A 27,927-nucleotide genomic window follows, 5' to 3' on the forward strand; every position below is an offset into this window, starting at 1 on the left:
TTCATGAGCCCCTTCTTTTTTTTTTTTATTGGAACAAATCAGAGAGCACATTTGTTGGAAAAAAAGCTATTTCATTAAACAGGAAAGCAAGACAAATACCAAGGGAAACCATGCCCTTTTACATGCAAGGTCACAATCTCCCACAGATTCCCAATAGGAAAGGAAATACATGTAGCTCCGACAACTGATGCTCCTATAGTTGAATGTCAGTGGGAAACTTCTGGGTCTTCAAAGCTTCCATTTGCTGCTTCCCTACATAAATACTGATATAATTTTCTTTATTGCTTTCTCTACTGTGCTGCCATTTGCTGGTTCTCTATTGAGCAACTATGTCAATCGCTCTGATAGATTGTAGCTGTTATGAAGCTTTCTTTGAGACAACCCAAAACCTCAAGTGTTATTTCAGCTGTTTTGTGAGTCATATCCCCAATAGCACTCACAGCATAGTCCCTCAGGTCAATTCAACATTTTTTTCATTGTCTGAACTCCATTACTTCTCGTTTAGTAACAACTCTCCCAGGCTTTTTGGGTTAGGGTAAGTAAATTCTTTTCAACTCGCTTCATGCAACTAGCAGTTAACACTAAAGTCATATAAATTATCTTGGAGCTAATAATATGTGTCAAAGCCCACATGTAAAGGGAGGTTGTTGTGTGGCTCAAAGGGAAATAGAATAGACATCTGGCCTCTTCTCTCCCACCCTCCTCCAAGACAAATTTTAATTCCAGCCAGGAAAGAAAGCAAGATGTTAAGAGTCAGAGACCACTGTGCTCTCCTTAGAAAAAGGGGGTATCAAGTTAGAATTATTTCTATCTGTTCCCTTAAATATTGTTAGTCTAGGAGATGTGTTTCAGGTCCAATCTAATCTCTGATCTCTGTTTATAATTGTGGAGAGAAGAACCCAAACTCCATCTTTGAGGTTTGACTCCTTTCCATCCAAATACCAGTTTCACAATGAACATACATAAAAATTATCAATGAAAACCTATTTATCCAAATTGGTAGTAAAAGAGGAATCAGAGAAGGTATACATGTGAAAATATATATTGGATCATGCAGAGTGAAGGAATACTCCCATTGGGAGCAAAATAACTTAGTTCAACCAAAAGAAAGACCTAGATCTCATTGAAGTTCCCTGAAGTCTCTAGTATAGCAAGCTGGAGATAAGGACATAATCAAGATTGCCAGATCTTCTCATGTCTTCCCAGATTCTTTTCTTTCAGCAATCTGAAGTGGAATTGACCTTATTCATCTTCCCTATGGAAACTGGAATCTAGAAACAACCAAAGCAACTACAGAGTCCAAAGTGACTTGAAGCTTGAAAACTGAAGACTGTTCCACACCTGATGCAGGTACAGATTATAAAGAGAGAGTCCCATAACAACGTGCTTTAGGACTGGAACTTGCTGCCCCAAATGTTCTTGTATGTCCATGGGTATCTCCATTGGGTAGTTTTCTGGGGATGCAGCAGAGAACCTTGGCTCCTGTACTTCAGATGGGGGCCTCTTATTTATTTAGATCTAGGAGGAAGATAGACTTAGTTTAGGGGGCTAAGAAAGAGATAAGAGAAATCAGGCAGAATCTTAGACCTCCTTGGAAGAATACCAGATCTTAATTAGTGGTTCACTCTCAAGTTTTACTTTATGAGGTTTATTTTTAAAAAGTGTGAGGGAGGGAGCTATAATTCTCCCTTCTACTCTAAAGAAAGTAGATCAGAGCTAGAAATAAGTTTCTATGTGGAACCATTTAGAATATTAGCTACCTGATTACTCTTCCTTCTGAATGTCCCTCCCTTCACCCCTACCCCAGCCTGTATTAAAAATGTGCTTTAATGGGTTAGAATACCGATTCATAAACTGCTCCAATCTTCAATATTGCCTGGTTCTCTCTTATAAAGTGGGACAGGGTTCCCTATCTAGTCCTCAAGTCCACTCATCTTTCATTCCCACACAAATAAGCAGTTTCTCTAAAGAGGAACTCTCTTTACACCTTTCCCCAAATAAGCAACACTGTAAGAGAGCTCCCTAGGCTTCCCATGGAATTGAATAAAAACTCCCTCCCTTCCCTTCAACCATCCATCTAGTCTGGATTCAAAGTTTCATCCAGATCTCTACAAGCAAGAAAATCAAGCCCAAGAGAGAAGCTCAGGGGGCCATAAGAAGGATTCTTCCCTACCACCACCAGCACAGTCCCAACCCCTGACTAGCCCCTCTGCCTTTTCCCATTTCCATCCTCCCTTTATCCTCCTCCCACCCCAACTGCCCATCAACCAGGCCAAGTATCTCCTGGACTTGATTAAAATTTAGTTTCATTATTTTCTTCACCCCACAAAGGTACCAGATGTTCTTAGATTATGAACCTCATGGCACTGATGTTATGACTTCAAAGAGGGGAGTCTTTACTTCAAATCTTATCCCCCACTCACAAAATGCTCCAGGAAAATACCCCTAAGGTCTGATCCTCCTCCCAAAAGGGCAGAGGCCCTTGCCCAGGTTCTAAACTTCCTAAGGAAAACCCCATACAATTACATTCTATTTAAATTACAAATCCTTGGAGCTGACCCCTTCAGAAGCAAGCAAGAGAAATCACACTGGTGAAGAGAGTTGTATGCAGTCCTGGTTCCAATTGCAAATCAGTCATGGGACTAAGAGAACATACTCACAATTCAAACCACAGCCGTCTGGATACTACCTCGGGTGGGTTAGGGCCAGACAAGAGCTATAAAGACATATAGAAGACAATGGATGTTAGTCATGGTTAGCAAAATGATGGGAAGGAAGAAGGCAAGAAGTATGGAGGACGGAGAATTCACGCTAGGATCCCTTGGGTCCAAGTTAAGAATTTTCTGGGAGTCAGGGGTCAAGTAGGCTTTAGGGTAGTTTTAGAAAAGTCAGAGATTAGTCTCTGGTTCTCCAGCAGCATCCAAGGATGGGCTATAATTACCACAAAAAGTAGGGTTTGGAAGAGCCCTAAAATTGAGTGCCCAAGTAAACCCTCCAGTTTATGGACAGTAGACTTCAGAACACACCTGCTATTTCTGTTGACACATCCCCTCCAGACCTGGATCTCTTTGTACACCAAGCGAGAGAGGAACTGTAGGGGAGAGAAAAATGGACAGGGAAGTATGGAGCCAGCCAGATGCCAGTTGCTGTAGAGGGATGGGGTAAAGAGATAGGATAGGATCTAGCAATGTCTTACACATAGTATACATTCCATAAATATTTGTTGATTAATTACATGGTAGGAAGATAGAAATCGAGTGGTGAATTATATGTGGAATCTAATATAGCCCTGAGCTGTATGAAAAGCTACAACCCCCACCCCCAACAAAGTACAGTCACTTCTTTACTGTCCCAGAGTTTCTTTTGCCAATTTCTACCCTCAGAATCCCTTACTAAACAGCCTAACAAGGGTGCCATAACATTGGGTTAGTATCAAGTGCCCCTTCCCTGAATCTAGTCTTGACCCAAAAAAGGCATTTACCACACAAGCCAACACATCTGCAGAGATCAGCATATAGAAGACATTGTTCCAGCCTGTAGGAGAGATGAGTCCAGCTAGCAGGGGCCCTAAAGCAGCACCTGGAGAAGGCATATATATCATGTGAAAAACAAAGCAAGATGGTCCTGAACTCAGATTGGCTGAGTTTCTTTTGGTATAACACTCTCCCAACAACTCAGTTGCTCCTCCACCCCACCCCAACTTCAGAGTGTCAATCTGTCCAATAGAAAAAATCAGGGTCCAACTGCTTGGGATAAAGAATGGGAAGAAAAAGGGCCCAGCTAGGGCACACTGACCTAAAGAGCCAGTCCCATCAATAATAGCTGCCACAGTGGCAAGAGCCTTTGAATTGCCTCTCAGACTTTTGTGTGTGCCCTAGGGAGACAAGAAGGAGGAGAATCAGATATCCATCATAAGCAACTTGCATCTCTGCTATTTAGATGAGGCATGAAGTCTAGGTGGATTCATCAAGGAGAACATCAGCCTCTGTCTTGGAGGTAGTCTCAACATGAGCAAAAAGATACTTCTTATAGCAAGGTTGATGCAGGTTATTGAGAAGATGCCTGACTTGGGAGAGAGAAGGAACACAAATCTGAGTCAGAAGGGAAAACATTCTCAAGACAATATGACCTAGTACTAAATAAAAGGATAGGGAAAGGACATGATGAGACTAGAAGAGAGACACCAAAAAATCTTGCAAACAATTTCCTCCTTATGAAGATCTGGGACCTTCTGTGGAATGGGACACACAATGGGAAGTACCAATTCCCAGGTTCCTTGAACTTACCAGGTCAGCTGAAACAGCAGTGGTGATGAGGGCATAAGGCCCATTGACCAAGGCCCCACAGATAATCAACATCACTAGGAAGACAGAGACAGAGATAGTGATTATCTCTACTTAAAGTTAAATAGCTGGAAACTTCTCTCAGTCTTTAAAAACTTTTCCCTCCAGAACTGGATTCACAGCCCCTCCTTCCACCTCTAGCCCTAGTCCTCTCCTAAGCAATGAATTGGGTTCCTAGCCTTCTCTTTACCCCTACCCCAGGTCCACTCATGGGCACTTCAAGTACTCAGAAAAACCAAACCTCTCCCACCCTGGTCCATTTCCATAAGATACCCAAAGAAATCTGGAAGAATTGAAGTTGTAGTCTCACCTACAGAACTGCCAAAGCTCTGCTGACCAACATAGTTGTACAGGAAGAGCTGGGAGAAGAGAAGCAAGGGCATGGGAAAAAAAGGTTATTACCTTCATTTTGTTTCTATAGATACAATGATCCATAAATCTTGGCATGACCCTTTTCTATCCTGAAATCCCTAGTCAACTTGTCCTATCCCTCCTAAGACTGGCAGGGATCTCTGCCTCCAAGAATAGATTCCAAGACTTCCTTTAGGAATCTAATGTTTCTATGAAGTCTTAAGCCTCCCTACTTAGATGTTCATATCTAACCTACATTTCCCGTTACAATATAAAACAGAATTCCCTCTGTCTGAATTAAGAGGTCTTCTTCTCCTCCACAATAACCTATTCCCATTCCTTACCCCCACCAAACACATAATCAATCCTCTTTTTCCTAAGCTAGATAGTCCCCCAAATTCTCCACATGTTTCTTCCCTACTATACCAGCCCTCTTGATGATAAACCAACTGTTTATTCCCTATAGACATCCCCCATTATTCATCCAACCAATCCCTCCCAAATGATAGAGACTAACCAGAGGGGCAGCCACAATCAGCATGGCACAGCAGGTAGTGGCCCTGCCATTGGTATAGTCAGAGACGATCCCTGCAAGGATGCCACCTGTAACACATACCCCCACCTTACCACCCACTGCAATGACCAATCTCCCTTCCATCACCCCACTATGCCTTGATTCCTTTACATTACCATAGCCTCAAGACTAGGTCAAAGGATTCTCTCCATTCTACCCTTCCTTACCAACAACCCCCATATAAGTGAAAATATGAGGAGGAATGGTTTTCCCAAAAGATGCATGGTCAGCCAGGAATCTCTGGGCATATGTCCTCTCCTCTAATTCTACTTCACTAGCTTAATCCTAAGTGACCATGTTCTTCCCTCCCCTATACTACTCTACTCTCAGTTCAAGAGAAGAGACTCAACCCTCTGAGAAAAACAAAGAAAGAGAGCCTGACCTATTATACCACCAACATCAAAGAGGGTAGAAAGATCACCAGCTTTCTTGGGTCCAAAATGAGCTGTGGAGAAAACAAGAGGGTGGGAATTGAGAAAAATCTGGTCATAATCTTAAGAGAAGCACAACCAATTGACTAAAATTAATAACCTGGAAGCGAAGAACAAAAAAGGGACTGATTTCACAGAGCATTGAAGAATAGAACCTATATAATTCTGCAACTATCTTTGAAGAAAGCCCCTTAAACAAACTTTGGGATAAGCTAAATTCAAAGTTTATCTTAGTCAATTCCCACAATGTACTGCTCAAAGCTGCTAGAATGTTTTTAAAAGGCAGCTTTGTAGGAGTCAGAGAGGTCAAAAGAGGAATTGTTGCTGATGATAGAAGAGGCAGGTTAGGAGGAGCTTGAGTGCTAGGGAATGGTTCAGAGGAGTCCTGAAGGAATTTGGAATTTCCATCCCTGGAGGAAGAAGAGGAATGATGAGAAATACTGGGAGCCCAAAGGGTCTTGGGAGCTGTGGACAAAAGATGGAGAAAGATGTGCCTTGCTACAGTTTTAATTTTAAGACACAGCCAAGAAAGACTAACAGTGGACTCTCTTTTATATCTTGTTTTATACATGTTTTTTTGGGGGGGACCGAGGTTTCCAATGACATATGGCTCTTAGCCCTGAAGAGTCACTGAACACCAGAACTTGAGTACAGCCAAGCAATGGAGAGATGCATCTACTTTATGCCCAGGTTTGGGACAATTAGTCAGAGCAGAGCTGAATGATCTTCACAGTGAAGATGAATTCTCCCTCTGGCAAAGAAAGCTATAAACTGATCTGGTGGTTGATTATGAGCAGATGTAGGCTTTGCCCCCAAAAGCTTCCATTTAACCACCCAAACAGAGTCAGGTAGTCTTCAAGTGGATTCTTGTTGGATTTTGAGGATTTTAAGGTTAGAAGCCAGAATAGGGAACAGAAGGCAAGGAAAATGCAAGGCATGGTTTTCCCCAAAAAATAGAATATGATATATTGGAAGATGCCTGCATTCTATACACTTGGAGATATGAAGGAGATGAAGGAGTGCCTAAAAGCCCCTGCATTGAATTTCTAAGCCTCTTGCTTTTCTCACAAGCCAGATTCCACAAAAAAATTTCCCCAGACCCGAACCATATACAGATGCCTGAGTAATCCTTTACTCTGCTGAGCCATCCTCCCCCATTCCCACCTCAGACTTCCAAATACTATATTTTCCAACTTCCCTTCCTACTTCTCCCCTCTACCCATCACCCCATTTTCTCCACCTAGCACATGCACTTACCCACATTAACGATGTAGAGGGGCAACCAAAATAAGAAGGTATAACTGACCAGCTTGGCGAAAAGCAGACACAAGGAGAATTCCACTACACCCTGGAGGAAAGTAATGGGGCTGTGGGGACAGTGCCAAGGGACTCGCTCACCACTGATCTCAGGGGACCAGCTCTAGGGCACCCTTTTCTGCTCAACCCCTTATATATGATGAAATCTCTGGAACAACTACTCAAGCACTAGTCATCAACTCCACCACCTCCATCCCTTCCAAACCTCCTATACTCACCGGTATCCTGAGTGCCCTTAAGAAACCGATGGCCTCAGGCTTTTCAGTTGACTCCCTGGAACATTCAGAACCTTCAGTTCCACTTTCCTTCTCAGGGATGTTCCCAACCACTGACTCCACAGAGGTACCCAGGTCTTCCACAGGCCCATTCTGAACACAGTGGGAAAAGACCTTTAATGTGGGAAATGGGATTTTGGCACTCCCCCTCCCACAGAATGGAAATCCAGACTTACTCACCATTATTACCTGAGGGGTTGAGAGGTCCCTGACTGAAAGGAATAGGCCCTAGGGTAAGGGTCAGGGGCTTATATTCATGGTTACACACGGGCCTCAAGGGATCCTCCTACAAAACTCACTGACGGACTGTGGCTGGCCCTCCCTCTGATGGAGATTTAGGTGGTAAAATGTGAAGGAGGAACTGAGAGGTAGGGATTAATCAGGTCTGTTCAGTAATTGACAGGTTCCAAACTTCTCCTTCCTCTAGCCTTCTATTTATATCAACGAAATCTCTAGAAACCAACCACCTTTGAGAGGGTTCATACTCACATGGTGCTGCGGTGGGGTACAGTCTACATCTTCTGGGTCTAAAAGAAAAGGTAGAAATCTGAGTCACATTGGGTCAGGCCCTATAATTTCTTCATCCCTTCATTCCTTATTATTGAGCTCAAACCAGTCCAGAGTTTTGGTATTCTTGGTATTCTAGTTTTAAGGAGGAAGAAAAGAATAACAGTGGGACTTAAAGAAAAGGAACAATGGATTGGGAAGCAGGACTTGTTGTTAAGTCATTTTATTTGCATCTGACTCTTTATGACCCTGTTTGGAGTTTTCTTGGCAAAGATCCTGGGATAGTTTGCCATTTCCTTCTCCAGTTCATTTTCCAAATGAAGAAACTAGGGTAAATATGGTTAAGTGTCTTACCCAGCCTCATATATCTAATAAGTGTCTAAGATGAGATTTGAACTCAGGTCTTCCTGACTCCAAACCCAGTGCTCTGTCCATTGTACCACGTAGCTATCTACAAGGCAAGAGACCTAGATTTCAATCCCAATTGTTTCTAGCTAGTTGTGTGACCTTGAGCAAATCACTTCACCATTTGGCATAAATTCCTTACCTGTAAATTAGAAGTAATTGATAATTTCCCTACCTATATCACAAGATTGCTATAAGAATCAGATGAACTAATGAATGTGAAAGTTTTTAAAAAGCAAAAGGCCCCATAAATTGAAGCACTATTAATTACCACATCTGGAAATAATAATTCTCATTTATCTGGTACTTAAAGGTTTGCAACGTGCTTTTTATAGCCATTGTCTCACTTGATTCTTGCAATGATGATGGATTTAAGTCAAGAGACCTCAGGTTCCAACCCTGTCTCTGTCACTTATTTGCTATTTGACCAATGGCAAATGATTTTTTAACATCTTGGTTTCATCATCCACAAAACTGACATAATTCTAGCACCGGATACCTTACAAGATGGCTATGAAGAAAACAACATAAACTTAAAAGTGCTACAACAAATGTGAGTTATCATTAGTGATCTCCTTTTCTCAGTCCCTTACATATAGGAAGATCTTCAGGCTAGAAAAACAAAAAGTTAGTGTGATGCTCATTAGAGAATCCTGGAAAAAAAGGAGAAAGTCCAGGAGTTAGTTCTCCACTCACACTCAATAAGGAAGAGGAAGCTGATGAGGCCCATGACAGCGATGATAATACCAGGCACGATGAAGGACAGGCCCCAGGCTGAATCCACCCAGATACCCGCAATCAGGGAGCCCAGAATGTTGCCCACAGATGTATGGGAGTTCCAGATACCCATGATAAATCCACGCCTAGAGATGGAAGGAAGAATATAGAGGAGGAGAAAGGAGGCAGAAAGGTTAGCAGCTTAACTCTAGGTTAAGGAGCTAATTGAGACTTTCATTAGGTATATTTCATCGGATGAGCTCAAAGCCCTTCATCACCAAAGGGGCAATTGAGACCGAAAGAAAGGAAGGAACATAGTCCATATTACCTCATCAGATAGGAAGAGAATTGAGGGATTTTAACACCTCACAGATGTGTTCTCTCTCTACTAAGTTCCGTTACAGTCCCAATGAAATTACTCCACCATCATTCACCAGTGAAATCTTCCACCAGTAAAATCCATATCCACACCTTGGGGTATTATCTCTCTCTCTCTCTCTCCCTCTCTTTCTCACTCTCTCTCCCTCTCCCTCTCTCTCTCTCTCTCTCTCTCTCTCTCTCTCTCTCTCTCTCTCTCTCTCTCTCTCAACTTCTCTCCTTCCCCCCCTCTAAGAATCCTCCTTCTTTAAGCCTATTCCCATTTCCTCTTCCTTCCTTTCCTCTCCCCCCATGGTCCATACTCACCTTCCCTTCCCAAACCAGTTACCAATACAGGTCACCACTGCCGGCCAGCCTGTAGTCTGAGCCAACCCATTAAAGATCTACAGGAAGAGAACATATATGATGGACACAAGTTAACATCAAGGGTCTGGAGTTGAAAATCAAGGAGGGTAATAAAAAATTGGAAATGAGATTCTATCCATACTACTTAAATGACCATATAGTAATTCTCTGCAGAGCTAAAAACAAAACAAAACAAAACAAGAAAACCAAATGCCCTTCTGTTCCTATAACCTCCCAACTAGTGATCAAAGAGCAGAGAAGACAGATTGGATTTGGGGGAATGGCCCAGGGAAGGAGGAAAAATCATACCAGGAAAATGGATCTGGGAAAGGGAAGGGAACCTGTACCTGAACAATCACGTAGAACCACAGTTGGTGGATGTTCCAGTAATAACCCAGGCCAAAGAGTGAAGTAAAAATCCCACTCAGCAGCATGCCAGAAAACAGGTAATATCGGAGGGAAAGTCTCTCCCCAAAAATCCCACTGGAGAAAATTAATCATTTAATCTCATAAGATATTCCAATCATAAACCAGTCCTGCCACCCAAGCCACAACTCATATCTGGTCTCTTACCCAGCTCCACCCAACAATGGAATAGCTTCCTAAGGAATTTGGAGGTCTAGATTATAACAAAATGTCTCCCCTCAACATTCATATTCTGATGAAAAATGATTAATCAAGGGCAATTATAAAGGGAAAGTCAGAAAGGGAGCAGTCTGTGGCAAATAAGGTACAACTCCATCTTTTTGCTAAAAATTAAAAAATCATTGATCAAAGGCAGCCTTGAAAAGGAAAAACAGTTCATAAAAAGGCAGCCAGAAAGTCAAAAGCAGGCAAGGGCCCTTGGTCTGGGTGATTTGTCAGTGGGGAACATTAAGGGTTGACATGCATGTATTTTTTTTGGTCTCTGCTTTAGCCATACCCCCTCTTCCCCATCTTTGGAGTACATACTTAAATAAATATATCAGTATTATTAGAGAAAGGGGACAAAGATCCTGAACTCATGGAAAATTATCCTGAAACATTCTATGCTAGGGATGGCTGTCTCTCCCTTAATACCTGACGAACATGCCAAGAGCATAGGCAACCAAAAAAGCATCATCCACACCTCCCAGCAATTCCTTGTAGTTGTCCTGATCTGAAAACAAATAAGAAAAATGTCTACCCAATCAAATTTCCACAGGATGGGCATCCTATCCAAACTCTTCCAGCTACCACCACTACACATTTATTAACCAGGAAAATACTTCTGTAGAAAGTGGTACCTGAACTGATCCTGGAAGGAAATTAGTGATTCTAAGAAATGACAATGAGTAGGGTATGCACTTCAGTCCTAGGCACAGGAGGGAGATGAAGTACCTTGAATGAGGAAGCTCTAAAAAGCCACTTTAGCAACACTGAACTGTTCATAGAATAAAAAATACATAGTAAAGCTACAAAGGTAAGTCAGGGCAGGGTTATGAAGGACTTTCAGTGCCAAACAGAGGGATTTATAATTAATCCTGGAACAAATAGAGAATCACTGGAGTTTATTGAGTAGGGAAATAAAATGGTCAAATCTGCCCTTTAGGAAAACAAGTTTGGCAACTGTAGGGATAGAATGGGCAGAGACAATGATTGAAGCTGTGAGACCAAATAAGAGACAACTGTAGTAGTTCAGGAAAAAGGCAATGAGGGTCTTAACATCCAGTTAGAAACGTCCAATGCGATGCAAGACCAGAGATTAGAAGAGAGACAAGAACTAGATATAGGTCTTAAGAGTCATGAACATAGTGATGGTAATTAAATCTATTTGAGCTGGTGAGGTCACCAAGACAGAATATTGTAAGAAAGAAGAAGGGGGCCCAGAACACTCACAGTTAGGGAGCATATTGTGGATGATATTTCAGCAATGAAGACCAAGGAGTGGCCATACAGATGGGAAGAGAATCAAGAAAGAGGAGTATCATTACTCAGAGAACAATCAGTAGCAGAAGTTATTTAACAGAATTGTGTTGCAGCAAGGTCAAATGAAGAATGAGAAAGATACTAAGATATAATAAGCAATCACTGGTGACTTGAACAATGTGTACTACCTACAGGGCACAGAGCTAAGTGCTGGGAAAGACACAGAGCTAAGATGACACACATTCCGGTCCTCTTGACAATCTCAGTTTAATCGAGGGATAAGACAAACGCAGATGAATATAATCACTTCTATTACATGGTACATGCACTAGATAAGTAAAGGACAATGTGGGCAGTTTTCCATTAGTCATCACAATCCCTATCTACCCCTCTTACTCAAGGCAGACTTTGGGGAAGTATGAAGAGCAGAGTAGAAAAAGAAGAGTGGGAAGACAGGGCCTGGCTCTTACCAAATGGAGACCAGTTACACCATGTGGTGCTGTTGGTGTAGTTGTTGGGATTCGGTATCTCTGAACAGTTTCGATGCAGCTCACTCTGGAGAAGCAAAGGATTAGCTTGAGAATCATCCCCACCCATAAGGAGGTCCATCAGCAACAAAATACTGAGCCTCCTTCTTCTCTAAGATTAATCTCCACCTAGTTAGATACTCCATCCCATTTCCCGCTCAAAACATACTGTTCCTCCCTGCTCCTGATTCCTCACAGGGGCTCCTGGTCTCTTGTGCCTACCTACACCTCTGGCTGATACCTCATGCAAGGTATATGCACATGAAAAATGAGGCAAGGGGAGCTAGGGAGAAGAGGACTGAGGTGAAGTTGAGGGGAATACTTCCCTTCACAAGAGAAGAAAACATCTGCCAGATGCCTAAGGATGAATAAAAACCCATCTTTCAGGCTTTGGAGAGCACATTCTGCTAGTTGGAGGTATTCCCAGCACAGGGTGTTTCCTCTCACAAGTCACTCTAACCATTACCCCCAGCTTTTCCCTGGCCTCACCTTGACAACGCTGATCGGCTTCCTAGACATGTGGTAACAGGTGTAAATGAGAAAGGTAAGCAGCAGAATAAGGCCTCGGTACCTGTAACAGAGTGAGATAGGCACCTTAGTCAACAGAAAGCCATCGCAATTGGCCATACCAATCCACCAGGATTCACAGGAACAGGAATCCACAATTCCATTCCTTAATCACATTCTACAGTGTGTAACAGGGTTCTCAAGCATAATTTTGTTGGGGTAAAGAGCAACTTGGTCTAGAAATTCATAGAAGCAAATAAAAAAATCTAGGAATATTGAGCTGGATTTCAAAAGAGGCAAGAGGGGAACCTAAATGTTCTTTATTATTCCTAGATGTGGGAATCAAGTTGGACAAGGAGATAACCCAGCCATACCAGATTTCAACTGTATTATAAAATGATAATCATCAAACCCATCTGGTACTGGCTAAGAAATAGAATGGTAGATCATTGGAATAGATGGGGTAATCAATACAAAGAAGGAAATAATAGTAATGTTCATATAGTAGTATCTGACAAGCTCAAAGTTGTCAGCTTTTAGGACAAAAACCACTGGGGAAAATGGAAAGCAGTTTGGAAGAAACTAGGTATAGCTCAACATAAATATAATAACTTCTATTACCTGATAAGTGAATTGAATAGGTAAAGGACAAATTGCTAAATCCCAATCTCTTTCTCTTTCCAAGTGGCAAGTTTTTTCATTAATCATCACAATTCCCATCCACTCCTCTTACTTAAGGCAGACTTTGGGGAAGTATTAAAAGAGAGTGGAAAAAGAAGAGTGGCAAGATAGGGCTTTGCTTTTACCAAATAGAGCCCAGTTACACCACATGGTGCTGTTGGTATAGTTGTATATATTCTATATACCAAGACAAGGTCCAAATGGACACAGTATTTAGACATATAGGGTGATAACATAAAGCAAATTAAGGTAAACTATTCAGTTTACCCATCGATTCTATGAATAAGGAAAGAATCTATGACCAAAGAGATAGAATGCATTATAGGATATAAAATCGATAATTCCAATTGCATTAATCTTTTGCACAAACAAAAACAATGTAAGCAAGATTATGATGAAAGCAGAAAACTAGGGGGAAATGTTTATAACAAGTTTCTCTGACAAGTCTCATTTCCCAAATATAGAGGATGGATAATATTTATAAGTATCTGAGTCACTCCCTAATTGATAGTGAAAGGATATGAATAAGTAAATTTAAGATGAAGAAATCAAAGAAATCTATAGTCATATTTTTGAAAAAAAATCTCTAAATCCTTATTGATGAGAGAAATGCAAAATAAAATACCTCTGAGGTACTACCCCACACTTACCAGATTTGATGACAGAAAAGGAAAATAATAAATGCTGGAGACAATGTAGAAAAAGAGACACTAATTCACTATTAATGGAGTTGTGAATTGATCCAAACATTCTGGAGATCAATTTGGAACTATGCCCAAAGGGCTGTAAAACTGTATGCCCTTTGATCTAACAATAGCACTACTAGGCCTATGTCCCAAAGAGATCAAAGAAGAAGGAAAAGGACCTATCTGTACAAACATCTTTTTTTTTTAAAAACCTTTACCTTCCATCTTAGAATCAATACTGTGTATTGGTTCGAATGCAGAAGACTGGTAAGGGTTGGTAATGGAGTTTAAGTGACTTGCTCAGCTAGGAAGTGTCTGAGGCCACATTTGAACCTAGTACTTTCCATCTCTAGATCTGGCTCTCAATCCACTGAGCCACCCAGCTGTCCCCTGTACAAACATATTTATAGAAGCTTTTTTTTGTGGTGGCAAAGAATTGGAAATTTAGGGGATGCCTATCAATTGAGAAATGGGTGAACAATTTGTGGCATATGATTGTAATGGAATATTATTGTGCTATAAGAAATGATGAGCAGGAGAGTTTCAGAAAAACCTGGAAAAACTTACATGAATTGAGGCAAAGTTCAAAACTTGAGTATTTTATCTTCTTCCTTCTCCCACAAAATAAATCCTGTCTTTCCTCCCAATTTCCCTCTTTCTATGGAACCATCATCCTTCCAGTCATCCACATCTTTCTCCCCCTTATGTAAGAATGTTGTGAATTACTTAGAACAAGCAATAATTTTGTATGGTTTCATTTTGTGACAGTAATGGTCATCTAGATGTGTGCTTCTACTGATGCTAGGCAGACTCAGGTTTGACCTTGAACAGACAAAACCTGCAGTGAGCCAGTTTTTTTTTTAATTTCTTGGCTTTCTTTCCAATCCCAGCTTCTGTAGAAGGCCTTTCCTGGTTCCTTGAACTATTAATGTTTATCTTTCTGAGATTAATTTCCAGCAACACAGTACATATCTTTTATGTATCTTGTTATTTATATGTTGTCCTTTCCTGTCCTACGTATTTCCATTATGATATACTTTCCTTGAGGGCAGAGACTCTTTTTGGTGATTCTGTGTATTAAGAAAACAAAGTGCCTGACATATAAATGCATCTTGACTAAATTTCTAATTCCTTTTCCACATACTTGACATTTATCATATTACTCCTGAATTGTCTCTTCTCCTAACTAAATCCCAAATTCTTTTAGCTGATTCTCATACAACACAGACTCAAAGCCTCTGACCATCTCAGCTGCCCTACTTTGGACACTCTCCAGTTTAACAATGGCCTTCAAAAAATGAGAACTGGACAAATCCCATACAACTAAAATTAGAAGGGAAAGAGTTAATTGGGGGGAAATTACCTTTGCAATATGTTTCTTTGATATATGTCTCATTTCTAAAATGTAAGGCATTGAAATTGTGCATATCCTTTGAACTAGCAACACCCCTACTAATCCTGTTACCACCAAAGACAGCAAAGATACAAGGAGAGGAACCATGCATTCAAAAATATTTATAACAGCACTTTTTATTGTAGCAAAGATCTGAAAACAAAGTATGTGCCCAGCAAATGGGAGGATGGCTGAACAAATTAGATTATATGAATATAATGGAATATTACGATGTTATAAGTAATGATAATTGGGAAACTGAGAGGACCATGGGAAGATTTCTATGAACTGAAACAGAGGGAAGTGAGTAAAACCAGGAGAATGACTTATATGATTCAAATAACATAAAGGAAGATAACTTTGAAAAACTTAAGTATTCTGATTTGTATGATGAGCAATTGCAACTCCAGAAGGCTAAAGATGAAGCATGCTTTTCACTTCCTTGTAGAGATGTAAGAACTAGAAATACAGACTGGGTCATGCATACTAAATCATGTCAATATATGAATTCATTTTGCTTGACTGTATTCACTTGTTAGAAGGGCTTTTATTTTTATCCAAAGGTGAATAAAGATATTGGGCTTACGTAAGAAGAAAAGTTGGCAATGGAGAGTCAAATAAAAAATATTTAAGTACCTATTATGTACCAAGCATTGCCCTGAGTTATACAAATATAAAGAATAAGTAAAAATAGTCCTTGCCCTAAAAGAGCTAACATTCTAATAGATAGATGACAACATAAAAACAACTATGTTAGAATAAATACATACAGGATAAATTGGAAATAACATCAGAGGGAAACTAACATTAAGGACTGGGAAAGGCATCCCTCAGAAGATTACATTTTAGCTGAAACTTAAAAGGAAACCAGAGAAGGTAAGGGAGGGAAAGCCAAGTAAAAGACAAAGTGAAGAGACAAATGAAGTTTCTTGCAAACTAGTAGGTGGGTTCCTAATATATACTTGCTAATTGAACTGATGGCAGTATAACCTGGGCCCCCATCAAACGGCACCTGGTCTGGTACCAGAATGGCAATTGTGCCCCCATTCCAGAATTCCAATGGAAGAATTCATACTGTCTCCTGTTCACTTTCCTTCAAAGTCTAAGCTGGTGTCCTCCAAGGGGAGTCTGCATGGGGCACCTGGTATGACTCCTTGGAGGGACAGGCACAGGGAAGGGGAAAATTCAGTCCAATGGGAAAGAAGTATGATACCAATTAAAAGACCTTAAAGAGAGGCTTGTTTTCTTCTAACTAGCTATAAGAACTTAGACAAACTTCATAACCTCCTAATATTAGAGATAATTGCATAAGAGTCAAGTGAGAAATGATACTTTGTGTGAAAATGTTTTAAAAAGTTATAATAGTTGGGTATGATGATACATGCCTATAATCTTTGCTCTCAGAGGAGACTAAGGCTGGTGGATCACTTGAACTCATGAATTCTGAGCTGCAATAGGCTCAAGTCAATTGAGTATCTGTACTGTCTGGCATCAAAATGGCAAGCTCGCAAAAGCAGAAAATGGGAGAGGAACAATCAGACTTGCTTATGGAGGGGCAAACTAGCACAGGTTGGAAAGAGAGAAAGTCAAAGATTCCATGACAACTGCCAGTGAGATTGGGTTAATAACTGCACGTCCAGCTGGATAAGATAAAGAGACCCAGTCTCAAAAGGAAAAAATATACATATACTTTTTTATGTTTGGATAAGGCCTGGTTCCTGCCTTCATGGAATTTATAGTCCAAGTAGGGACAAAAGACACAAAGGAAAGCAATTATATTATGCAATAGTACATAAGTATACTAGCTTGATACAAAACAAAATACTGTGAGGTTGGGCCCACATCTGATTTCTGCTATTCTTACTCTGTAGGAGAAGTTTAACCCAGATACTGACTCCTTTTCCCAAATTCTCCTCCTGCAACCCCAGTCACCAGGTTTTCTTCCACTTCATCATAGATTTTTGGACCATTCCTGCCTTCTATATATCCAGATTCCATTACCCTCAGTTTCCCCCTGTCTTTGATTCTCTCTTGCCACCCCACCACCCCCAGCCCTAGATAGGGTGATCTGAGGCTCTAAGGGCAGATAGCACAGGGAATATTGGTGTCCTTGTTCCATACCACATGACTTTGGGACAGAAGGTCTGCCTCTTTCATTAGGCATTGCATACGGAGCCTTGGCATTCTTTCCTACATTCATCTCTCCTAGGGGGACAGACTTCTTTCCTACTATGTAGTAGTAACAGTTTGCTAGAGATTTTCTATTCCAAGTATTGTCTCTTCTTTCCTGAGAACTCCAAGATCAATGCTTTTGACAAATAAGTCTATAATACAGTGTTGACTGACTGATTCATCACCCTCTTAATCATGCCAGGAGCAATAGGGCCAGCCATAAAGCTTGATACTGGTGTTCATCGCTGTTAAGGCTTATTACAACCATTAAGATACAGTCAAAACCAAGTGGTACATATACCACTCAAGACTTAGGACCTCCCTTAGGACCCCAGGGACAAGATTAGAGGAGCATAAGGTATCCTAGAGTATTTGGGTTTAAATCCTTCCTCTTCTACTTACTGTGTGACCTTAGCAGGGGGATGCTGATGCCAGCTCAAAACAGAGCTAATTGTTCAGATTTCAGTGTGATCATTTACACCTTGGAAACAGCAAAGGCTACAAATCAGGGATTACTTATTTTTTTGTCGATCCTTTAGATTTTAGATAGTGTTGGATAAAATGTTAATAATGCAGTCTATGTGTACATTTCTACCCCTGAGAGATGGTTGTTAAACATTTAACAGCATACCCCTAGATCTTAGGTATTTCTAATGTTCCTTCTCACTCTAAATCTATGCTCCTAGGATCCTACCACCTATATTCCCACTATACAACCTGACACCCAAGACAACCAGTAGTGTGACCCAAGGCTTCATAATTATACATGTTTTGTAGCTGGGTTTCCTATATTCCCTTTCTGTTCCTTAAGACTCCCTGTCTGACACCATGATTGATCTTCTTCTAGGAATTTAGAAATTGGGAAGCTAGAAAGAAATATGGGAATAAGTTCACTTAATTCCCCATCTATGGATGTGGAAAATAAGACCCAAAGAGTCTTACTGATTTGCACTAGGGTAGATCATACCAAATAAATTGCAAAGCCACACTAAGAATCCAGATCTTCTAACCATGCATCAATGTTCTTCTCATTCCTTCATTCCAACTCTTAAAAACCAGGACACATGAAGGAAGAGAAGTCAATATTTTGAGGATAAAGAGTAATCATGGAAAGAGGTCTTGGGCAGGCTAGAGATAAGGAATGAAAACTGGTCAGAGTAAGGACACTGGCTTTTAGACTGGCTGTCCAACTCTCAGGAAATACAGCTAACTGTCCCTTTGTCAGCAGGGGGTGGCACCTTATCTCCTCCCCCCACCCCAACTTGAAACTAAAGGTTACTGAATAACCCAATCAGATATGTGGATAAATCAGCTGTTTACAAATTATAAGTTGACGATCCAACTTCCTAGTTCTAGAAATGGAATGATTTTATCATTCTGCTTAAGACTTTGCACTAGAAATCTTTCCAGAATTGGAAGAAGGGGAACAATCTATCTCAGAATAACAATAGAGGGGAGACTTTGATTCCAGTAGATTAGGGAGGGCAAAAAGTGCGAGAGGAGAACAGATCCAGTTGTCCCAAGTCCTGAGTAAGTTAAGTTAGCTTTCAATGCTAGTTTCCTTAACCACCTACTACTGTCACCCAGTCAGTTCAGTTGGTATGTCAAGTCAAATCTTTCTCCCTTCTTCTATGGACATTCTTACTGTAATCCTTCCAAGAAACATGGTGGCCAGGGATGTCCACCCCACTAGAGAGAGAGATAAGGCTGCAGGTGACTTGGGCAAGAGCCAAAGAGGAAATTAACTCTGTGGTCTGTCCCGAGGCATACCTTTTCCAGGAGTCAGCAGTTCTAAAAATTAGAAAGAAGAGGTGCAAGGCTGAGCTTTGATAAAGCTTTGCTTCCTAAGTAAACCCCAGAGTCCACCAGAATGGCTTCCTAAAGGGAGATTCTAGGGGGTGGTAAAAATGATAGCATAAGCCTATAGCAAACCCTGGAAGACAAGCAGAACTATGGCCCTCTCTTCAGCAATACTGCTACTAGCGATTCAGCTCCATTCCCCACCCCAACTCCACTCCCATCAGCAGAAGAGAGAACCATTAACTTGCCTGCCCAAATAAAGACCCTTTTCCATAATAGCTTTTGGAAGGTACAGGAGAACAAGGTTTGACAGGTCAGAGTATGCAACATAGTCTGCCCTCACCCCCTACTGCTTTTCACAACTAGCTGTGAGATCCCAATCATTCATGTATCTGAATCTCTATGCAGAGTGGAATAGAAAACAGGAAGCGGGGGTGGGGAAGGAGAGAAGAGGAGGTACCGAAGGCAGCTGATGGAAATGACTTCCTTCAATTAAGAGTGGGATTGCTGGGGTTGCTGACATGTCTATGAGCTATAATTATCTCCATCAGCCTTTCTATATTTTTTCATATGGAAATCCAGCCAAAAGAAGTCTCTCTCCTTCCTCTTCAGAGCATTCCATGATTGTGGAACATCTAGAGGAAATCTTTTTTAAACTAACACTGGCAAAGCATCATCAAATAGGCAATGCTGTGTTCTGGAAAGATTGTTAGAGTTAGAGTCAAAGAACCTCAGACAAGTCACTTAACCTATCTTGGTCTCAGTTTCCCCATTTATAAAATGAGGGAGTTAGATCAGATAATATCTAGGGTCCTCTTCAAGTTATGAATCTATGATCTTGTGACTATAAAAATCAAAGAGGAAACCAGTAGAGCCCTTATCTGCTTCCTCTAATATGAAATGAGATTCAGTATCTTAGCTTTTGAAAAACAGATTCATTTATGTCAACCACCAGCCTTGACCTGTTCTGAAAAACAAAGTTAAAATGTCCCTCAGAGCTTTTTCCCTCTTCCCTTTACTGCTCAAGTTTGTGAAATACTCTCTCTCCTCCCTCCCAGTCATCTCCTATCTAAACAAACCTTCAAACCCTAAGCCCTGTGATGGTAAGTTACTCAAGGCATAGGTCAAGTAGACACAAATATCTTCCAAGATCTTCCAAGGCATCCTCCAGTTCACTCCTTGATGTTGAGGGGGCAGGCAGGTAGCCAGTCAGATTTCAGGATTAATGAATGATCTATTTCTCCCAGACAATGACTGAGGTGCCACCAATCACTGTCTGGGTACTATGGCTCTCACAGCTGACACTAGATGCTCCCTAACTTAGGGGAAAAAAAACCATGGAAGATTAGAAACTGTCCAGCTGCCCCAGGGGAGCATTATTGACAAACAAAGGACTTCCACATCTCCAGAGAGAATATGACTGGGAAAACCTTCTTGGAAAGAAGCATTTGAATGTTAACCTTGACCTTAACTGGATCTAGTGATTCCAGCATAGAGGAGGACATTCCACAATTATACTCAAACCAATCTTTCTTTCTAGCTTTACTTCTAATACTCTCATAAATTAACCCTAAAAACTACATGGAAACTGGTCTTCCTGACCTTCCACAAACACACCAACCCTTTTTAATCTCGGGGCTTTGAGGCTTGCCCCATCTTCTGCTTGCCTTCCAGCATCTCACTCCCCTCCAATCCCTCACACCTTATCACTATTTACTAAATTTCAATTCTACCTCCTCAGCATGGTCAGAACCATCTGGGGGCTACTACCTACTGCATTCTCCTCCATAGAGCAGTTATTTAAATGTAAATTTCACTTCCCCAACTAGAAGGTAACTTTGAAGGCTGGGACAGTGGTCATATGCATTTCTTTTAACACTTCCTCCCCTAGTTTTGGCACATATTAGATGCCATAAATACTTGTTGAATGAACAAATGAATAAAATGAAGCTGAGATAGCTAACTAGTATTTATTTAAATAGTTAGTTTTGCAAAGAGCTTTACATGTTATGTTACCACAAATCTGTGAGGTTGGTACTATTATCATCTCCATTTTACAGAAGAGGAAACTGAGGAGGTTTGAGAAGTTAAGGAACTAGTCCTGAATTACACAACTAGTAAGTGTCAGATGCAAAATTCAAACTTAGTTCTTCTCTCTTCCAAGTTCAAAACTATCCATAGTGCTGCCTAGCTGGTTCTAGTTGAGTATGCTCCCCCTCTCCCCCATAACCCTAGATAGCTGAGGGGCCAAGAAGACAGGTACCCTTGGTCAGTTTGCTTATGTTTGTATATGGGAATGAAGGGCAGAGTTATGATATTGAATATTTTCTTGAAGAATTCAAATTTCCATTTACCCTAGTGTTTCTGGATCTTCTTCTGCCCAAGAAAAGCTATTCCACTGAATAACAAGACTCAATCTTCTCTTTACCTTTGTACCTTTTGATCTCAAACCTGTCCTCTAACTTTTCAGCCCTCTTCCAAAACCAAAACTGTTTCCTTACCTTCTCAGGGCAACCCTGCCCATGACCAGATAGAGCCATTAACCTGGGAGCAATAAAAAAGAATGAATAAAAAAATATTACCAAGGGAAATAATGAAAAAGGTGGTGATAAAAGAGGTCTAGCACTTTCAGATTTCAAGCTATATTCTAAAGCAGAAATCATGAAAAACATTTAACATTGGTTTAAAAATGAACAGTCCAAAGACAAAGGAGAGTAAGAGATTATGAATTCAATAAACCAAAAAACAAAGAAATTGACATGGGGATTCAGACTTCCCCTAAACACCCCCAAAACCCCAAAGGTGTTCATTTCTCCTTGTATTCCTACAGTGCCAGGGAAGGTGATTTTGGGCTAAAAGAAAGTTGTCCTCTGGCATTTTCTCTCATTCTTGATGAATAGATAGGCACCTCCCAACTTGCTTCTGATAAGCATCTTAGCTCAGATATCTAACTATCCCTTAAACTGGACAAGTTCATCCCCTTTTGACTTTGAGACATAGGACATAAGCATATGATCCATTTCAGGTGTCAGAGTCCCCAAAACATCACTCCATTACTCCATCATCACTGTAATCATATAAGCCCTGCTGTCAAGAGGATATAAGTATCTTAAACTCCATCTACTCTGAGAGTCTGTATTCCACCTGCTCCAGCCTCCCTAACAATGCAACTCAATAATCCAACTTGCATTCAATTTAATAAATCTCTTTTATTTTTAAGCTAATTACTGAAGCCTTATCATTCGTGAAGAAGGTGTCCCTTCTGTCCAGGTTTTCCTAATCAACTCTCTCCCACATCACAAATAACTTAGGAAAAAAACATACTATTTGAGATAAATTACTGAAAGACTATAAAGCAATTTGGCAAAAATTGGACTTGGACGAATAACTTAAACCATATTGCAAAATAAATTTTAAATGGATAAGTGAGCTTAACTTCAAAGATAATACTATAAAAAGTTAGAAGAAAAGCAAATCAAATACCCATCATAGCATTTTAAACTAAACACAGGATAGAAGCCAAGATAAATAATCAATTTCCAAAGATAAGTTAGAGACAACTTTGATATGAAACTAAAAACCTTTCACACAAAATTTAAAGCATCTAGGATAAGAAAGGAAGCAATCAAAATGGGGGGGGGTCTTTTTTTCCTCTCAAAAAAGGGTCTGGTATCCAAGATATATAGACAACAGATTAATAACTAATCCCAAACATTATTTCCCAGCATATAAATGGTCAAATATTTGAGCAAATAGAATTGCAAACTATAAAGCAAAGGAAAGAATGCTCAGTCACTAATAATAGAGAGATACACATCAAAACCACCCTGAGGCTTTACTTCACACTGAGAAAATTAGCAAATTCAGATGACAATAGTCAGGAATAGTCAATGTTAGAGGGCCTGGTAGGAAGGTGGGAAGACTGGCCCACAAATACACTATATATGGGAGCAGGGAATCAATACAAAAATTTTGGAAAGTGATTTAGAATTATGCAAATAAAAGGACTAAAAAGTCCACACTCTTTGACCTAGAAATTCCTGCACAAGCTTGCCCCCAAAAAGATCATATACAGGCCAAAATATTTAAATTTTTTTTTGTGGTAGGAAAAAAGTGGAAGCCATGTAGATGAGCCTTGATGAGAGAATGGATAAAAAAATATATGTTACATGAATGTAATGGAATATAATTCCTTGCTCCTGAAGGAAGGAAGGTCTCAGGTAAGAAAGATCAGAGTTTAGATTCAACTTCATACACTTAGAAGATGTGTGATAGTGGGCAAATAGCTCAGTATTCCTGTTAGTTTCCTTAACTGTAACAAGGGAATAATAACAGTACCTACCACACAAGAGTAGGGGTGTTATTAGGCTCAAATGAGATAATATTTTTAAAGTGCTTAGTACAGTGCCTGGCCCACAATAGGAACTGAAGCCTAATCCTTTCCACTTTCAGTAAGAAGCAACAAATATGACAAATACAGAGAAGGAAAGGATTTACATGATTTTATGAAGAATGAAGAGGGTAGATCCAAGAAAACAGTAAACTCAATAACTACCAAAAATGTAAATATAAAGAACTAAAAAAGAACTAAAAGTGAATGTTCACAAAATTACAAAGAGTAAGTCTGACTCTAAAGAAGTAATATAATAAGGCTCCACCTCCCCCACCCCCACTCAATTCAAGAATTTAGTACATGGCACATATTAGCAGATTTTTAAATGTATTGCTAGGTTTTACTGATTTCCCTCTATTTTTTCTCCTTAAAATGTTATTTGTTAAATGGGATAGCATTTTGATAGTTTGGCAGTACGGGAGATACTGGGAAAAATTTTGGTGATGTAAAAAAAGATATCCATAACCATTTATTTTTTACAAAGAAAACTGCATTAATTATTCCCTTTCTATGTGCCAAAAAAAGAAGCAAGCTTAGTAATAAAGTCTCCCTAAGCACTAACTAACCTCTTTCCTCATCTCAGGGTCCATTTCTACTTCCTGCCTGTGAGAGGACATGGTGTGAAAAAGAGCTCTGTATTTGATGGCAAAGATGTTGTAGCTAAAACAGCTAAACCTCAGTTTCCTTAAACTGGAAATAATAATCCTATGCATTATCTAATTATAAAAGTGTTATGAAGGTTCAACTAGGATAATGTGTACATTGTATCATTGTAAAGTCTTCCAAAACCTGAGTTCTGATTATACCACCTATTTGGCACCATGCCTCACTGTCTCATATTTTTATGTTTTGGGGTTACGGTGTACATGATGTGATCTCCTGCATCTCTTACAGATTCAATGCTGACCTATACATAGTCACAGGAAACATTAAATATTTGTGGCTTGATTCTAATCTGTTATTCCTCAGAGTTTAATATACCCCTTCCCCAAATAACCCAAATTCTTTGATACCTAAAGTTCTCCAGAGAAAGATCCTACAAAACAATCTTTAAACACATCTTATCAGTAAATCTCTGCTTTTCTTTTTCTACCTTAAATCTTCTCCACAGAAGATTATCCCTTCTTTCAAAGGTGAATCTACCAGACAGGTTTTCCTATCAACTCCCTCTTCAGTATTTAGCCTAAGACAAGGGGGGAAAGGGCCAAAGTACACTAGGACCAGCAGGGAACTCATTTGGTTTAAGATAATCACACTGCTAATTTGGAACTAGTGTCTCCCTGCACTGGATTTCAAAGTTGACCAGAGAGGTAATGTGATGCCAGTAGTCATATTACCCTAGATTTGTTTTTACATAAAACACAATAAAAAAATGTGGTTCTCCTACCAGATTGCCCTCAGTTAGGTTCTTCCAAGAATGGAAGGAAGTAGAATAACCTGCAATTCACTCCCAGTGATTACACAGAAACAGTGAGGGTTGGTGCCTTTTTTCTGATTTGCAGACTATGCTGCCTGGGTTCCTTTGGGCCATTCTGGGTCAGGAGATGAAAAAACAAACCAAACAAGTAGATTTTATTCTCCAAAAGATCCTGGGGATCAGGCTGGAGGGTGGGAAAGATCTAGATAGCAATTCCAGGCTTCCAGGGCCACCACACCCAAATTCCCAAACTCCATAAATTGTGGTTTCCAAAGGGGTTGGGGGCATGTGAGCTCAAAGTCAGGCCTCAATTAAAATAATAACTCAAATAATTCTAGAATTACATCTACTTCTTTCTAGATTGTAAAGCTTCTCCTAAGCAAAATCTAGGATTTATTTTATCTGTCTAGCTATGCTTATGGGTTGTTCCCTGATCTAGAACAAAACATTTGTGTACCCTAGAAAACTTTGAAAACTATATCCCTTTGTATTACTATCCAGCAGAGGCTTCAAGTTTTTCCAGTAACAGATGGAAATTAATATCAGGAAATAAATACTTGTGAAATCTGGAGGGTAAATAAAACACTTGCATTCATCCAAAGTGTTGTGCCCTAGAGGTGACTCTCCCTACCTTGCCAGCCAATTACTACTCCAGTTTCTGCCTATCTCTCTGCCTCCTCATGAATATAAATCCAAAGCTCATAAGTATTTATTTCCTGATATTAACTTCCATCTGTCATTGGTAGTTTGACCATAGGAAGCCTGGCTAATCCTGAGGAGTTTCCCAAGATGGAAATGTATTCAGGTGGTGTGGATGAAAACTAAGATAGCAGTGTCTGCATGTGTATGGGCAGGAAAGTCACTACTACCTGCTGAGCCCCAAATATGCAGTGGTGGAAAAGTGGTGAGTAGGTAGGTGGTTCAGTGGTTAGAGTGCTGGGTCTAGAGTTGGGAAAACTCATCTTCCAGAGTTCAAATCTAGCCTCTGAGATGATGACCCTGGGACTCTGTAAAATGACATGAAGAAGTAATTGCCAAGAAAATCTCACATAGAGTCACCAAAAAGTCCACAACATTGAATAAGATAGGTGCTGAACTTTGGAGTCAGAAGACTTGAGCAGAAATCTAGATCTTTGCTACCTGTGTAATCTTGAACAAGTCAACTTTCTGAACACTTTCCTCATCATTAAAACAGGGATATTAATATCCTATTGACCTTACAGAATTGTTTTGAAGAAACCACTTTGTTCACTTTGAAGCACTATGTGAATTGCAGCAGATTTCTCCTGATAGAACAAGGGCAGGATGGATGTGAGTTTTTTTTCTGGAAAGGAGTTGGTCCTTCCTTGTTCTTCCTTCCTATCCACCCCTCACCCCACCACTATTGGAGCCAAATAATTAAAGAATTAACCAAATGTTGGCGATTAGCTGGGGAAGGCCAAGCAGAGAAGCAGAAGCCACACTCCAAAGATACCTCTGCCTTTGGTTGGGATGTTCCTGCTTCTCAGGCTCTTCCAAAGACACCTGGCTCCAAGACAAGTCAATTCACATCACATCTGCAGAGACCTACCTGGATCCTCTATCTCCATCTTCTTTTCTTCCCTCCTCCCCTCACTGAACAGTTTTATTCCATCAGAGACTAAAAGGACAGGCAAAGAACTGGCCAAACAGAATTCCTAGGACCCATCTTAAGCACTTCCACTAAAGTCCGACTTTCCCTGCCAGCAGGTTATAAGTCAAAGCTGGCAGTTTAGGTGCTTGGAAATCACCAGAGGGGCACCTAAATTACCATCACCCCCACTCTGAGAGTTTCCACTAAGGTATCTCTCCACTCCCAGCACGTCTGACAAACAAATGTCTCACTCCAGCCCGGCTGCGATAGCGCGTCTAGTCTGGCCTCGGAGCCCCTTGGTCTGCATGGGATAGCCAGTCTAGAGAGTTATCAAAGGACCTCCCAAGGCTACATCTCCGGGACAGTGGAGGTCACTCCTGAGACAAGACTCCAAGTTACCAGGCTTCGCCGACGGGCTGTCCTGCGGACGCACCCTTCTCCCCTTGAGCCCTCCCCTTCCCTCCTTGAGCCCCTCTCCCCAGCCCCACTTACCAGCTGTCTCTGGAGAAGACTCGGAGGAGGTAGATGCCGGGAGCAAGGGAAGTCCTCATCATGGAGCTCGTTAAGGAGATCAGTCAACACCCTAAAATGGAAGAAGAGTAGGGAAATAAGGAAAGTTTACAGATCAGAGGCAGCTGAGCTGGTTTTAAATGTACCTTCCACTCGGACCGCCCAGAACATCTGAGCAAAATGGAACAGACCCTGCCCCCAAGCTCTGCCCCACCCCTCTATTTCTCCCCTAGGGGCTGGGTCAAAGCCCTACTGCTCGCTCTAGCCCCAGCCCTCTCTGCTTTCATAATTCCCACCCCCACCCCAAACCCTCTCCGTTCCTACCTTCTCTCCAGCCTGTGATTAATTCTCTCCGCCTCGGGACCTCTGAAATCTGCCCCACTTCAATTCTAACTGACCCTGACCTGTCCCAATTCCACCTAGAGCCCTGTTCTCCCAGCCTTGGCTATTGGGAAGCCCACGGAAGTGAGCCCACCTTCATTCCCTTTCCCGTAGTTAAGTGTTTGCCCTGCAGTCAGATCCATGTTCCTCCAGGACCTTTCTAAATCCTCCCCAAAAAGTCAGACACAGAATATTGCCCGAATGGAACAGAAGAAACCCAGGCTCCAAACCGGCATTTGAAAAAAATTGAATTATGCCACTGATTAAGGTTAGATCAGAATGTCCAGCTTTGAGCTAGTCAGATTATACAACCAGAGC

General features: G+C 40.8%; 1 protein-coding gene across 1 annotated transcript; it reads right to left on the minus strand.

The window, feature by feature from the left end:
- Window positions 1–27,403, minus strand: LOC100010552 (glucose-6-phosphate exchanger SLC37A2-like). Its single transcript, XM_056794886.1, has 19 exons — window positions 27,211–27,403; window positions 12,547–12,628; window positions 12,001–12,085; window positions 10,703–10,781; window positions 9,991–10,126; window positions 9,605–9,681; window positions 8,900–9,066; window positions 7,781–7,818; window positions 7,235–7,384; window positions 6,957–7,047; window positions 5,651–5,713; window positions 5,212–5,297; window positions 4,654–4,702; window positions 4,287–4,360; window positions 3,796–3,874; window positions 3,482–3,579; window positions 3,027–3,091; window positions 2,661–2,716; window positions 1–1,518 (listed from the first exon to the last, which is right to left on the minus strand). The coding sequence occupies exons 1-18, from the start codon at window positions 27,270–27,272 to the stop codon at window positions 2,686–2,688; spliced, it is 1,512 nt and encodes a 503-aa protein (XP_056650864.1). The 5' UTR covers window positions 27,273–27,403; the 3' UTR covers window positions 1–1,518; window positions 2,661–2,685.
- Between the last annotated feature and the right edge of the window lie 524 nt (window positions 27,404–27,927).

The sequence above is a fragment of the Monodelphis domestica genome, chromosome 4 (genome assembly GCF_027887165.1).
Source record: "Monodelphis domestica isolate mMonDom1 chromosome 4, mMonDom1.pri, whole genome shotgun sequence".
Classification (NCBI taxonomy): Eukaryota; Metazoa; Chordata; class Mammalia; order Didelphimorphia; family Didelphidae; genus Monodelphis; species Monodelphis domestica.

What these genes read in the sequence shown, in the direction of transcription:
- LOC100010552 (XM_056794886.1), bottom strand. Translation starts at nt 27,272, where the DNA reads ATGATGAGGACTTCCCTTGCTCCCGGCATCTACCTCCTCCGAGTCTTC. An exon ending in GTCTTCTCCAGAGACAGCTG is followed by an intron (nt 12,629 to 27,210) that starts GTAAGTGGGGCT and finishes ACTCTGTTACAG; the next exon opens with GTACCGAGGCCTTATTCTGC. An exon ending in CTTCCTCTTCCTTATTGAGT is followed by an intron (nt 7,819 to 8,899) that starts GTGAGTGGAGAA and finishes CTTTTCTTTTAG; the next exon opens with ACCCAGAAGATGTAGACTGT.